Source organism: Salmo salar, chromosome 09, assembly GCF_965601325.2.
Source record: "Salmo salar chromosome 09, fSalSal1, whole genome shotgun sequence".
NCBI lineage: Eukaryota > Metazoa > Chordata > Actinopteri > Salmoniformes > Salmonidae > Salmo > Salmo salar.
The window spans coordinates 137,967,737-137,980,252 of record NC_138299.1 but is presented as its reverse complement, the minus strand read 5'-3'; the positions used below and the strand labels follow the sequence as shown (position 1 = coordinate 137,980,252).

General features: G+C 41.2%; 1 protein-coding gene across 1 annotated transcript in view; it reads left to right on the top strand.

Moving 5' to 3' along the window:
- Positions 1-441: 441 nt before the first annotated feature.
- The window catches only part of LOC106613014 (endothelial cell-selective adhesion molecule), a 90,748-nt gene continuing 78,673 nt past the window's right edge, over positions 442-12,516 (top strand). Inside the window, exon 1 of the mRNA XM_045724636.2 lies at positions 442-944. Coding sequence (XP_045580592.2) covers positions 890-944 — 55 coding nt within the window. The 5' untranslated portion in view covers positions 442-889. The remainder of the gene's footprint in view (positions 945-12,516) is intronic.

Here is a 12,516-nt window from a genome sequence, read left to right as displayed (position 1 = left end):
TGCAAAGCTGTCATCGAGGCAAAGGGCAGCTACTTTGAACAATCTAAAATATATATTTGTTTAACACTATTTTGGTTACTACATGATTCCATGTGTTATTTCATAGTTTTGATGTCTTCACTATTATTCTACAATGTAGAAAATAGTAAAAAGAAAGAAAAACCCTTGAATGAGTAGGTGTGTCCAAACCTTTGACTGGTACAGTATATATATATATATATGGAGTGCTCGTATAAAAACCACGGGCAAATCACTTTTTTTGAACGCACTGTGCCTTTAATAACTTTTTTCCACAGTTAATAAGGTTTCATTACAAGCCTTAGTTCATAGTAATTAGTACTATAGATTATTAGTCTTGTGTAGAGATGTTATAGAGTAGAAAGTATAAAAACAACCTGTGCAAAATTAAACCATGCCTATAATGATAGGGGGCGGGGCGTTTCATGTGCGCCCAGGTGCAGGCTGGCAGGTGACCCGTTATAACTGTTCACTTCGAGGGTAAGGAGGCGAGACTACTGTCTACATTTCAACTCTGGAGAGGGGACGCAGCACATATGTAAGGGTTTCAGGAGTGACGGGTAAAGTCAAGGGAAACAGAGCGTCGACTTCTCGACAAATGGTTTCTTATTTGACCCTGTACGGTGGAAGTGTACCAGCGCCAGTGCTCTGCAATGTTTGCTCGGCGGACGGGAAAACTGAAATAATTAAAAAAACATTACCTTTCTATAGTGTGTAAGTTCTACTTCCAGTATTCACGTTGGCCAGAAGTGGAGCGGATGAGAGACCACTGAACAGGAGACGAACTTCAAAAAGACAACAGACGCCCACTCCCTCTGTAGACAAGTTTGCTGTTCGTCTTGCACTGGGCACGTGCGGTTCATGTTGGGCAATGGCGATGTCTGGGAGAGTCCGAGCGCTCCTGTTATTGTTATGGATTTTTCAAGGTAAGATCATTCTGTGCCGCAACTATTCTATTTACCGTTTTTGTTTTTTTAGATTATGTAAACAAGTGATACATTTTCTACTATTTCAATCATTATTGTCGTTCCAGCTCTATGCGTCATTTATTTACACATACAGACTGTTAGGTTACGGTCTTGTGGTATACGTTATTTTTCACATTTAGTGGTTCTGTGTAGCTTTCAGAAGATGCAGCATTGTAAAATTCCTCAGGCGATTTCACAAATTGTTGGCTGTACGGTAGGCTATCACCTGTTTTATAAATATGATGTAGCCAATGAATACCTGTGTGAAGACCTCGCTCTATAGTCTAGTGTTCTAGCATGACGAAAAGCAGATCTTGGCTCCAAATCTACAGTATTTGACTTCAATAGATATATGATATAGATTAGACGTGGGATCCATTGTCTGGCCCAAAAGCATGTGCATGGTGTTACAATAGTGTTGTAATGTAGTTTGTAGAAATTGCCTCCTGAGATTTGGCCCCTGAAATGAAAATGTATCTAGTACAGGGAATAATAAGATATATCTACATGTTTTTTAGGTGGCTATTATTTTTCAAAGTACAATTGATCCAGGTGTTGGTTTCTTCAATAGTGGAGGGGAGAAAGGTGTGGTGTGCTCATAGGTAGGCTGTCTCACTGGCTACTACATATGTCCTTTCACCTGTCAGGACAGTTCAAATTGCACTGTTATTCTGATGGTAGAGATGTCGTGTTTAATCAGGTAGATTCAGCCGCAGTCCGATTTTTGTTTTCTTGAGCGGATGGTTAGGGGACCGGAACATGATTACAAATAATTTGTAGAGTGCAAATTGACCGCAATAACCTCAAACAGATAATATTTGATTAAAACTATCACTTCAAACCTTGCTAACATTTCTGTACGATCATGCATATCTCTGTGGGAATACTTTGGAAAATATTTCCCAAATAAAAATAGCCTGGTTTTGATTTGCTGGTGTTTTACAGTTATGTAAAAAAAAAAAAAATGTTTTATTTTGTTTCTCAAACTTGGGGGGCCAAATTAAAATCACCAGCATGCCACCAGTTGGAACAAAATAAACATGTTTTATATTGTAATTTATTTTGTGTTGAGGAAACTCCCATACGAGATTGACTCCCAGCAGCACAGTGAGATGAGCATTGTGGTTGTCGCTAAGCTGCCCAGCCCACGCTGCTGAAGTCAAAGGAGGTTGTAATCCTCTGATTTGCCCTGGCGTTTTAACAAGGCAAGGACAAGGTACAGATTCACCGGCCGGCCCGGGTGGCGGTCTTGGTTGATGAGATTAAAACGCGAGTGATGACGACAGACTGGCTAAGGGACTGGTTTCACGTCAGGCTGGGATTAAAATGGCAAACATGGAGTTGGAGTGTGTTCATGATGACACTATCCATTCAGCCTGGACTAAACCCTGTGTTGTAGGATAGGCCACGGCCAACATGAACTCATCAACTCACAGCATTATTTTACTTCCGTCTGTCCTACTTACATAGGATGTCCGGGGATTGACAGCGACCATTGGCTCCTCCAGTCAGAGAGGATTTATCATCTATGCCGTAGGACAGGACACCTGGGTGGAGTTTGATCAATTAGGTTAACAGTATATAAGGGTGGACAACTGAACTGCATGAGCCAGAAAAGGCATTTCCCTTTTGTTAGTATTAAATGCATCCCTCAAATTTAATTCTGGACCTCGAAGCCAGTTCCACTACTTTGTTCATTCGTTTTTCATTCTGCCCCTCTAATCATTGACTGATGTAGACCTTGGACACTAGGTGGGTGCAATTATCAGGTAAAACAGAAAACTAGCAGTATTCCAGACCTCTTAGGGTAAGATTTGAGTACTCCAAATCAGACCTTGATTAGAGGGGAAGAACGGGGGGAAAAACAGTGGAACTGGTTTAGAGGTCCAGATATGAATTTGAGGGCTCTAGGCCAGGGATTTTAAAACCTATTCCACAGCTAGCACACCTGATTCAACTAATCATCAAGTCCTTGATTAGGTGAGTTAGTTCAGGGCTACAACAAAATTGTGAGACGTTTGGTGGTCGCAGAGGAGAGGTTTGAAAACCACTGCTCTGGGCTATCAGTTATAACCGCTCAACTCGGCCCCCAAAACGTTCTGCAGATGTCAGACCCTGATAGTGCAGTTTGCTGCTAGATAAGGAAGGTGATTACACTGTGTTGCTAGTTTCTGGGTGTGTATGGGTATATCTGTGTGTGTGTGCTTAATGCGAGCACATGATGGGGCCTATTAAATGCTCACCCAGCTGAAGTTGTTGCCTCTTAACATTTAAGTAAGCCTACTGTCAATGAGAGCTTCCATTTACAGAACAAAATGTCAGTCAAGTTTTCATTAGATTTTTGCATGTTATCACAGTTGCTATGCTCAGATTAGGACAGAATATCTGTGGAATAGTATTTCATACCCAAGCTATTTAGAGGGAGAAATAACGAATCCTGTTTCTTTGTAATATGTTGCTACTGTGTATTAGCCGTTAGTGTCTCCTGTTGCTGTATCTGTACCTTGTGGAGGAGCAGGCGTTAATGTGATCTGTAAGCTTCTTTTCTTCCTCGCTGGGGAGCAAAAGCAGTAAAAGTAGGCTGGGGGTCTATTGGATTGAGGAAGCCTCTTGTCAATAAACACACTGACAGGGTTGACAGCTAGTGCAAATGTCACACTTGAACTTAAACTGGCCAATTAGGCCTGACCGAAGAGATATGATAATAACAACATTGCTATGTGACAGTTTTCTTTGTTAGAGACAGCTGATTCCACAAACATTTATCTCTATGTAAATACACTGTTAATGATATGTTAGAGAACGACCTCAATGAACAATTCAGAACGTGAAGAATTATATTTGTCTTGGTAAAATGTATTTTATAACATAAGGAAGTGAGATTTCATCACCAACGTGCATTTTCACCCACTCTTGGCAGACCCAACTCTTTCTGTCAAATCATAACAGGAGAGAAATTCACATATTTCAGTATATGTTGGGTCCATGTGAGCAATTAATCACTAAGTAGTGCTTTATGGTAGGCAAAAATCTTTGGTATTAAAGTTGATTGAACAATAGTACTGTCCCCACCCCCAGAGGTGTTTTACTTGTGTTCAGCGTTGTCTAAATGTGAAATTAACAAAATCACGTGTTCTATAGTAAGTGGGGGCGGATGGCACGGAGGGAGCCAGTGCCTCGGCGTCAGCTCCTCTCTCAGCAGAGATCATTAGAAAGGCTAGTGCCAAGCTAGCTGGGGCAATTTATTATTGTTATTATATATACCCCCCACGATGCAGCCAGGACGAGTAGCACCTACAGTCAATATTTCACCTCATTAACTCCTACTACTGACAGTGAATGGGCAAACATGTTACACTGAGTTGTTTTAATACTTGAATATGTATTGTAATATAGACTCCTGTGTTTCTTTCCATTCTTTTTGTTGTTTGAGCTCCCTTCAGAATAGCATACAGTAACCTTTTATACACTGTCAATTTGCTGATGAGTCTTACCTGAATTAGCAGCCAACAAGACAAAAGTAGCCTATAATGGTTGTTTAATGGGTTGAAAATAGGCCTGTCTTTGTGGCACGATAATACTCAGTCGAACATACAGTTCAGTGATTTATGTTTGTATTTACTATGGTACAGTGTGACTCTGTGGGGAAGGAAACAGAGCGGTTCTGATGAGGAAGCTGAGTGTGGCAGTGAAGCGAGCTGAGGCACACAGACTGCAGTAAAGGGGGCGGTGTGGGTGCTGCCACAGCTGCAGCTTGACAGGAGCCCTTCACCACCAACACATCTCCATCTATATCCTGTCCTCATGTGACTAATGATGTAGGGATGGGAAGGTGGAGGAGGGCAGGCAGGTGAGAGAGGGCAGGCATCAGGCGGGGGAGGTCAGGGAAGGGAGTAGGAGGGCAGGTAGGTGGGGGGAACGGAACTCTTTGGTTTGGTGAGAGGAGTTGGAACACAGGCCAGTGAGGCCACGCCACGATCACCCTACTCTGCCAATTACTGACAGACAGTGGAGGCTCCTCAAGGGAGGACCTTCCTCAGGGAATTTCGTAAAAATGGAAAACATTTAAAGTTATCCTTTTTAGATAAAACTATATATTCACATGTCGTCAAATAATTAATTAAAACACACTGTTTTGTAATGAAGGTCTACAGTAGCCTCAGCAGCACTCTGTAGGGTAGCACCATGGTGTAGCCGGAGGACAGCTAGTTTCCGTGATCTGGGTACATTGACTTAAATACAAAACCTATGAGGCTCATGGTTCTCACCCCCTTCCATAGACTTACACAGTAATTATGACAACTTCCGGAGGACGTCCTCAAACATATCAGAGCTCTTGCAGCATTGACTGGCATGTTGTCCACCCAATCAAAGGATCAGATAATTAATCTAGCACTGAAACTGTAAGCTTCAGCTAGCACTGCAGTGCAAAAAATGTGGTGAGTAGTTGACTCAAAGAGAGAAAGACAATAGTTTAACAAATTCATTTATTCAAAAATGAAGGAGAAGCAAGAGTGGTGGAGAGATTTAATAATTTTAGCCTACTATTTAGCCCTGGCTCAAACAGAGGGATGCTGTGTTAGCTAGCTGGCTATATCCAACAGAACACTGGTACTCTTCCAAGTCAAGGTAAGCTTTTGGTTTTACAAATGTATTGCCACCGGGGCCCGCTGGTGTAACTGCCTGCTAAACTGTGTACTGACTATACACTGTAACATTACTGCATCATTGTAGCGGCTTTACTAACGCATTAGTTCTATTAGCTATGTTGACTGTGACGTTACTTAAGCTAATATGGTGACCACAATGTAGGCTGTGTGTAGCGGTTCTGATATGGTTTGGCTTGGAAAGGTTTTTTCACCTGGTCACATACAGCTGAGATAATGTGCATTGAAGTTCACAAACAAAGGGAAAAGGTGAGAGGAGGAGAGCGCATAGATGCGAGAAGGGATACAATGTGGCTGCTATGAGAGTGAGCTGTGTTTGTGTGTTCAGGGGTCATTCCGCCGATTCTGTTAATGTTTCTTAAGCAGAAGCAAACGGAACGAAAAGGGGATAAACATACCTGAATTTGTCTAATAGAAACTCTTGTTTGCAAATGTTGGACTAATGATTACACCCTAGATCAGCTAGATGCAGGCAAGGGTGTGCAAGGCGTTATTGAATGTGTCACTGTCTGTAACATCAAATTTCTATCTCGACCTGTGTGCATCTACTTCGTAAACTTTAATTCATAGGCTAGGTTGTAGCAACCTCCATAATGGGTTTAGGGACAATTGGAAAATCATTTACAGTAGTAGCCTAAACCTATCGATGTTACATTGAACTGGGTGAATAAAATATGAATGACAGTTATCCAATAATCTGTAATAGATATAAGGCCATGCTCATTAAAAAAAAGTCCTCCTTGCTTTGGCCTCAATAGTTTCAGTTCACTTATTCACCTTTTTTAGTATTGACTTTTATGTCGTTTGGCTCAATTTCACTTTTCATATAATGCATGTCAGTTGGAGTACTTGATGTCCAGGGGTTAACGGTATCACGGTGTCAAATCATAAATGGCAGATCTCTGAGCAAGCGACGTGCCATTTGCTCCCTGGCTTTGGGTGGTGATTTAGGCCAGGTGCATCCTGGGAAAATAGCATGCACTAATGGGGTAGAATCTCCTTTCGCTCAAACTGACAGCACTGTGTGGGCTTCAGAGATCGAAACAATCAATGGAAGATCACAAACCAACACATTTTTATGAATCATCCCTGTTAGTGTATCCTACCATACATGCCATGAATCAGAACAAATCCACATTCTGCACATAGTGTTGCATTTTCTTTTGCAGTTCATTGTAATCAGGTTGAGCCTAGTGAGAGGCTGTGGTGGTCTAGTCTCAGCTGTAGAACTGTTATTCCACCTCTTATGTACCAAAACCTCTAAAAGCATCTTTCATTGACATTTTAAAATGGCTTGCCATTGATTTCCGAGGCAGGGTATAAAGGTGTGGAAAGTGGTCTGTCCGTAAAGCCTGCCTTTATTCTGTCGGCTTTGTTGTGCAAGTAGGAGACGGGTTACCGGGTCGAAGTGAAGAGTTTTGTAGTGAGCGAGTGGAAGATTAGTTTGTGTGTGATTGTAGAGATGTGATCCGGGGTGTAATGGCAGAGGATGGGTCTGTGGTAGAGAGCTGTTGGAGATTGGTTTGCTCTGTAATGATGGATGATGGGCTTGCAGAGTAAAGCTAGATGGCTTTGTCAGGGGAAAAGGGCAGAAGATGGCTGTGTTGGAACGGAGGAGGGAGATTGATGGTTTTGGCTGTGGGGAGATGAGAGATTAGTATTCATTGAGGAGTGAGATCGAGGCATGCTGTATCCTCTGCTGGCTGCAGGCCTCGGGCCAGGTGGATTGGGTAAATCAGGAGGGGTGTGACCTGGTCTTAGAAGGTGCTGTCAGGCTTTAGACCTTACAAGCCAGGTTTTGTGAGGCTAAGGACCTTCTAAGGAGGCTACTGCAGGGGATTGATCAGCACAGGGTATGGCTGTTGTCCAACACTGATTACAGCCAGCTAAGTATGCTTCTCTCTCATGTGTGAGACTTCGTGGCAAACTGTTATTCTGGGGTCAAAATTGACTACAACATGTAAATAGGATAATTTTGGTCATAAAGTCAGTCTCGGCTTAAACCTCTTCAGCGTCTGATCCCGTTAGCGGGATCAAAATCCAGCGAAAAATCATATCGCCAATTAGCATTAAAAAAAAAATCTTAATTAAAAAAAAAAAAAATTATACTTTTTTTTTTTTTTTTTTTTTTTTAGAGATACACCTCTCCTGAATCGACCCACGTCGTCCGATTTCAAAAAGGTTTTACAGGAAAAGCAAATCATTAGATTATGTTAGATGAGTCCATCGTAAAAAGCAGCAACATAGCCATTTTCCGACCAACCACTTGCATTACAAATAACCAAAAAACAGCTAAATGCAGCACTAACCTTTTACAAACTTCATCAGATGACACACCTAGGACATCATGTTATACAATGCATGCATTCTTTTGTTCAATAAAGGTCATATTTATATATAAAAACAGCATTTTACATCGGCGCGTAACGTTGACTGACTATTTTCCCCTCAAATACGTCCCGGGAAACAGCGCATAATTCCAATTTATTACTATTCGCAAACGATTTTTTAAATTTATATTGTCAATCTAACATTTATAGATGAATATCTCTTGAACACCTGTCATACCAGATTTTAAATTAGCTTTACTGGGTAATCACACTTTGCGATAAAAGGAGATGCGATACACAGAAAATGAGCTAATAAACCGAGCTCGGCGATATCTTGGAACAATCGCATGTCACATCTCATCTTGTATAATATTGTCAATAATCGCCTACCTTTAGTTGTCTTCATCAGAAAGCACTTCCAGGGATCCCAGGTCCACAACAGATGTATTTTCGGTCGAAAAAGTCCATCATTTATGTTCCATTAGCTTTCTGTTGTTAGCGCGTCTGAATGCTGTATCCAAATACTCTGCCGGGCGCGGCACAGCCGTTTCGAAATAAAACATTTTTTTCCCATTTAGGTTCGTTCAAACATGTCAAACGTTGTAAAACATTAATCTTCAGGGCCTGTAACACCAAGAGAGCCAATCAGATTCGACGGGGACGGTTGTAGAGTGTTTTGAAACGTTTCCAAAGGTGGGGGTAGACAGGGCCGCCGGCGTCATAATGGTGATGGCCCATCCCCTGTGACCAATTTCCAATGCGTGTCATTCACTGAGTTTCGACTGTATAAGGCTCAAACCACTGTGAAAAGACTGGCGACATCTAGTGGAAGCAATAGGAAGTGCTCACTGAACCATTGCTCACGGTGTGATTAATAGGGAAAGATGAGAAGTCGAGTCCACAATTCAGAATTCCACTTCCTGGTTCAATCGGTCTCGGGGTTTTGACTGCCACTTGAGTTCTGTTATACTCACAGACACCATTCAAACAGTTTTAGAAACTTTAGGGTGTTTTCTATCCATATATAATAAGTATATGCATGTCCTAGCTTCTGAGTTTGATTAGTAGGCCGTTGAAAATGGGAACACATTTTTTTCAAAATGCGCTGTGGCGCCCCCTATCCTAGGGTATCCTCAATTAAACTGAGTTTGGAACATCCGTGCGTCACAATGGGTAACTGAAGGTTGGGTTTTGATTTAACGATGTCCATTTGCCAACTAACATGGGGTGAACAGCTACAATGATTGCACTCTGTCCAGTAGCATAGACAGTGAGACAGACCTGCCCAGCAGCTCTGAATTTGTTTACATAAGATATGTCTTACTTGAGAAATACTGCTCCAAACACCTTACTTAATGTTAAAATTGTACAACGAAAACATCCTCTGCAAAAACATCAACTCAAGAAATCTGTAATTTTATTTTAGATTCAATCTGGGGATTTTGAGAAATGGAAATAGGCTTCTATAGTGCCTCGTGGGGGGGAAAACATAATTAACCAAACGCACAATCGGTCAGGAAATACAGCTCCGACTGAAATCTTGTTTTTCTAATGATCAACAGAAAAACACATGCCAATCGTTGTGTACAGTTTTAAGTGGGATGCCGCTTTCTTCCACAATAGGCTTTTCATTAGTCGGCTGCAGTTTCAATTTACCTCTTAATAAAGACCCCTTATTTCCTAGTTGGACTGACTCCCTCCCTAACAATATTCTCTAAGTCAATAAGGAATTACAGAATATGAACATGTTAGATCTCAGATCAGGGAATTGGATACAACTTGCTCTTCAATTATCCTGTCTCCAGCGGTACGTAATCAAGGAAATCAGACCAATAGATTTAAGTGCCATTCCAGGCAACCTGCTTTGGCAATTACCGTTGGCTATTGGAATTACCAGGTTTTAAGTCCCCCTGAGTCAAGACATTTGACATTGCTAAGAGCCTTGGAAGTCCTGGTAGATTATATTGCCTTTATGGATGTGCAACACAACCTTATTGGCTGAATGGAGAATGTCTAATCAAACCAAATACATTTATTTGCCCTGCGCTGTCATTGGCTCCTAGTAACTTTTCATCAGAGTTTTTTTTATTTATTTATATGATAACAGGAGAAATTAGGTTACATATCGGGGGAAAATATACAGAATGATTTTTATTAGATGTTCTTGGGAGTGGAACTTTTGAGCTTTTCTCATTTCTATTTCAAGCCCTGAGGTTGGCTGGTTGGCTCTCTAAATGTGCGCAGGGCTGCTTCTCAGAAACCTGCTTCGACCTGATAAGCCCAGTAACCATTGGCATTTTCAGGCTTGCTCAGGCTCCCTTAAAGTATTTTCCGGTTCAGGTGCTAAGATGAAGTCCTAGTATGCACTCCATTCACGTGGTTTGGCATCTACCATACCTCAGGTCCCTAAAATATGGAATTCATTCTGAAAATATAGGGACATATTTGATTGTTTGATAGTTTCAAATCTGAAACTGACGCCATTTTTCTGTTCAGTTGTCACAAATCATTCTGTTATTTAACAGGCTGCAATTCTTCTAAATGGCTTTACTTCTAAAATAATTATCTGTGGGTATTCTGCTCTCTGATGCTATTTCTAATGCAGCACTACTATTAGTCCATGTTTTCAATACAGAATAAGGCATCATGTACTCAGAGTAGCAGACGTTGCCTTTGTCAGACATGGATCACCAAATGTACATTTGGGGGTTTGATGATTCAGATGCATACAGAGTCTTATGTGTAAAATAGACAATTTAAGGGTTGTGGGGAATTGATTTACTGGTTCTAAATGTCTGTGGCCAATCAGGCCTGACACTGAGATCTTTAGGTTCTGTATCATAGTCAGTGACATCTTCAGACAGGCAGGTTTAGGCCATATACTGTAAAACCAGTGCCACGTTCAGTTGCCAAACATTGCAGATAGAAATGCCGTGAACAAAGCCGACATGATACCTTGTTCTGCATGTCGGAAAGAGATGTTTGTTCTACATAACATATTTCCATCTGAACGTTCCAAAACAGTGTGTCCTGCTGAACATGCCCCAGGTCTAGAGGCTCTTGATCTGCATAAACATGAGTCCACCTCTGTGACTGGTGTTTGAAGCCCCCCTGTATTCTTTCAAGGGTGCAGTCACACAAACAATTGCACTCACTGAGCATGTCAGTATTTATTGGAGTATTCATCCACCGTATAAATGGAGCAATTGTCTGAAAGCAGATACAGATTGTGGTTAGGCATTCATAGAATTTCTCATACTTCAGTGGTGATCACTACCATATTCATCAGTGCAGCCATGTGCAGTGCTATACTAGGATGTCTGGACCTATTGGAAATGACTGAATTGGTCTCAAGCCACAGAAAGTTGGTCAGAATTCTCTGCAGCAATGGATTCTGAAAATTGTATCTAAGGTTGTCACTTTCTGTCTCATAACTTTCAACCAGTTTCTTCTCACTCTTCGAAAAGTCACATTGGAATTTAAAAGGTTAATGAAATTCTTTATTTACGTTCTAATTTCACACCTGGAGTACCTATCCACAGCAGAAAGTCTTCAAGTAACTTCCATCTCAAACCTTCCATATCCGAGGCAGCCCGCAATCCTAGATGACCATTCCCTTGCTGCAATCCACTGAAGCTATTCCAGTTGTCTTTCTGGTCTTGTCTCCTTCACTCCTTCTGTTCTGTGTACACCTTCCTACACATACACCAAACCTCTCCTCCTCCTGCCACTCAAAACAACAAAGATGAAAGTTTTAACTCTGTTTGCATTTGAGGTTTTGTCCAATATAATCAGTCATTTGGACACCGAAAGACATTGAGACAATATTTCTCTGTAATAGAGAACTTAAAGGAGAGCATTGTCATATATTTTTGCATTGTAATTTCACAAAATCTCCATATCAGCAGTAGTGGAATGTTCACACCCCCAAAATATTTTGGGCCCCGTATAAAAATCACATTCTGAAAATGCAGCCTTTCTATTTGACGATTTTATTGGTCCATCTTCTGATGTCAAATGGGAAAGCTGCACCCTCCCTCTCTTCCATCAGCGTCACTGAGGCGTGGACACCTCCTTGAGCAGAAATAGCGACATGAAGATTGGCAAATTTGACTGACTCTGATCTTTTTGACTCGTTCAGTCAAAAAAAATTCTTTCAACTCATTTTAGTTAGTTAGTAATGCCCAGAGCACGCAGGACCCCCTACCGGAGAATGATCAACTGAAAACTGGAAAGAGTCATGATTCAACAAGCTTCGTTCACCATACACTGACAAAGATGATGATGATGATGATGATAATAATAATAATAAACTGATTCCACAGCCTTTTTTGGTTGGCCCAAACTTAGCTCCAACTTGACTGAATTTGTGCCTACGTTTTCTCAACTTAAAATGTGTTTGCTCAACTTGACTCATATGGTCGTTCAACTAGAAAAGGGAAGCTAGTTACAGTGCTTCTACACTTAAAAAAAATTCAAGTTACATATTGACACGTTGCCAGATTATTACATTGCATGTTCATTTCCTACAGT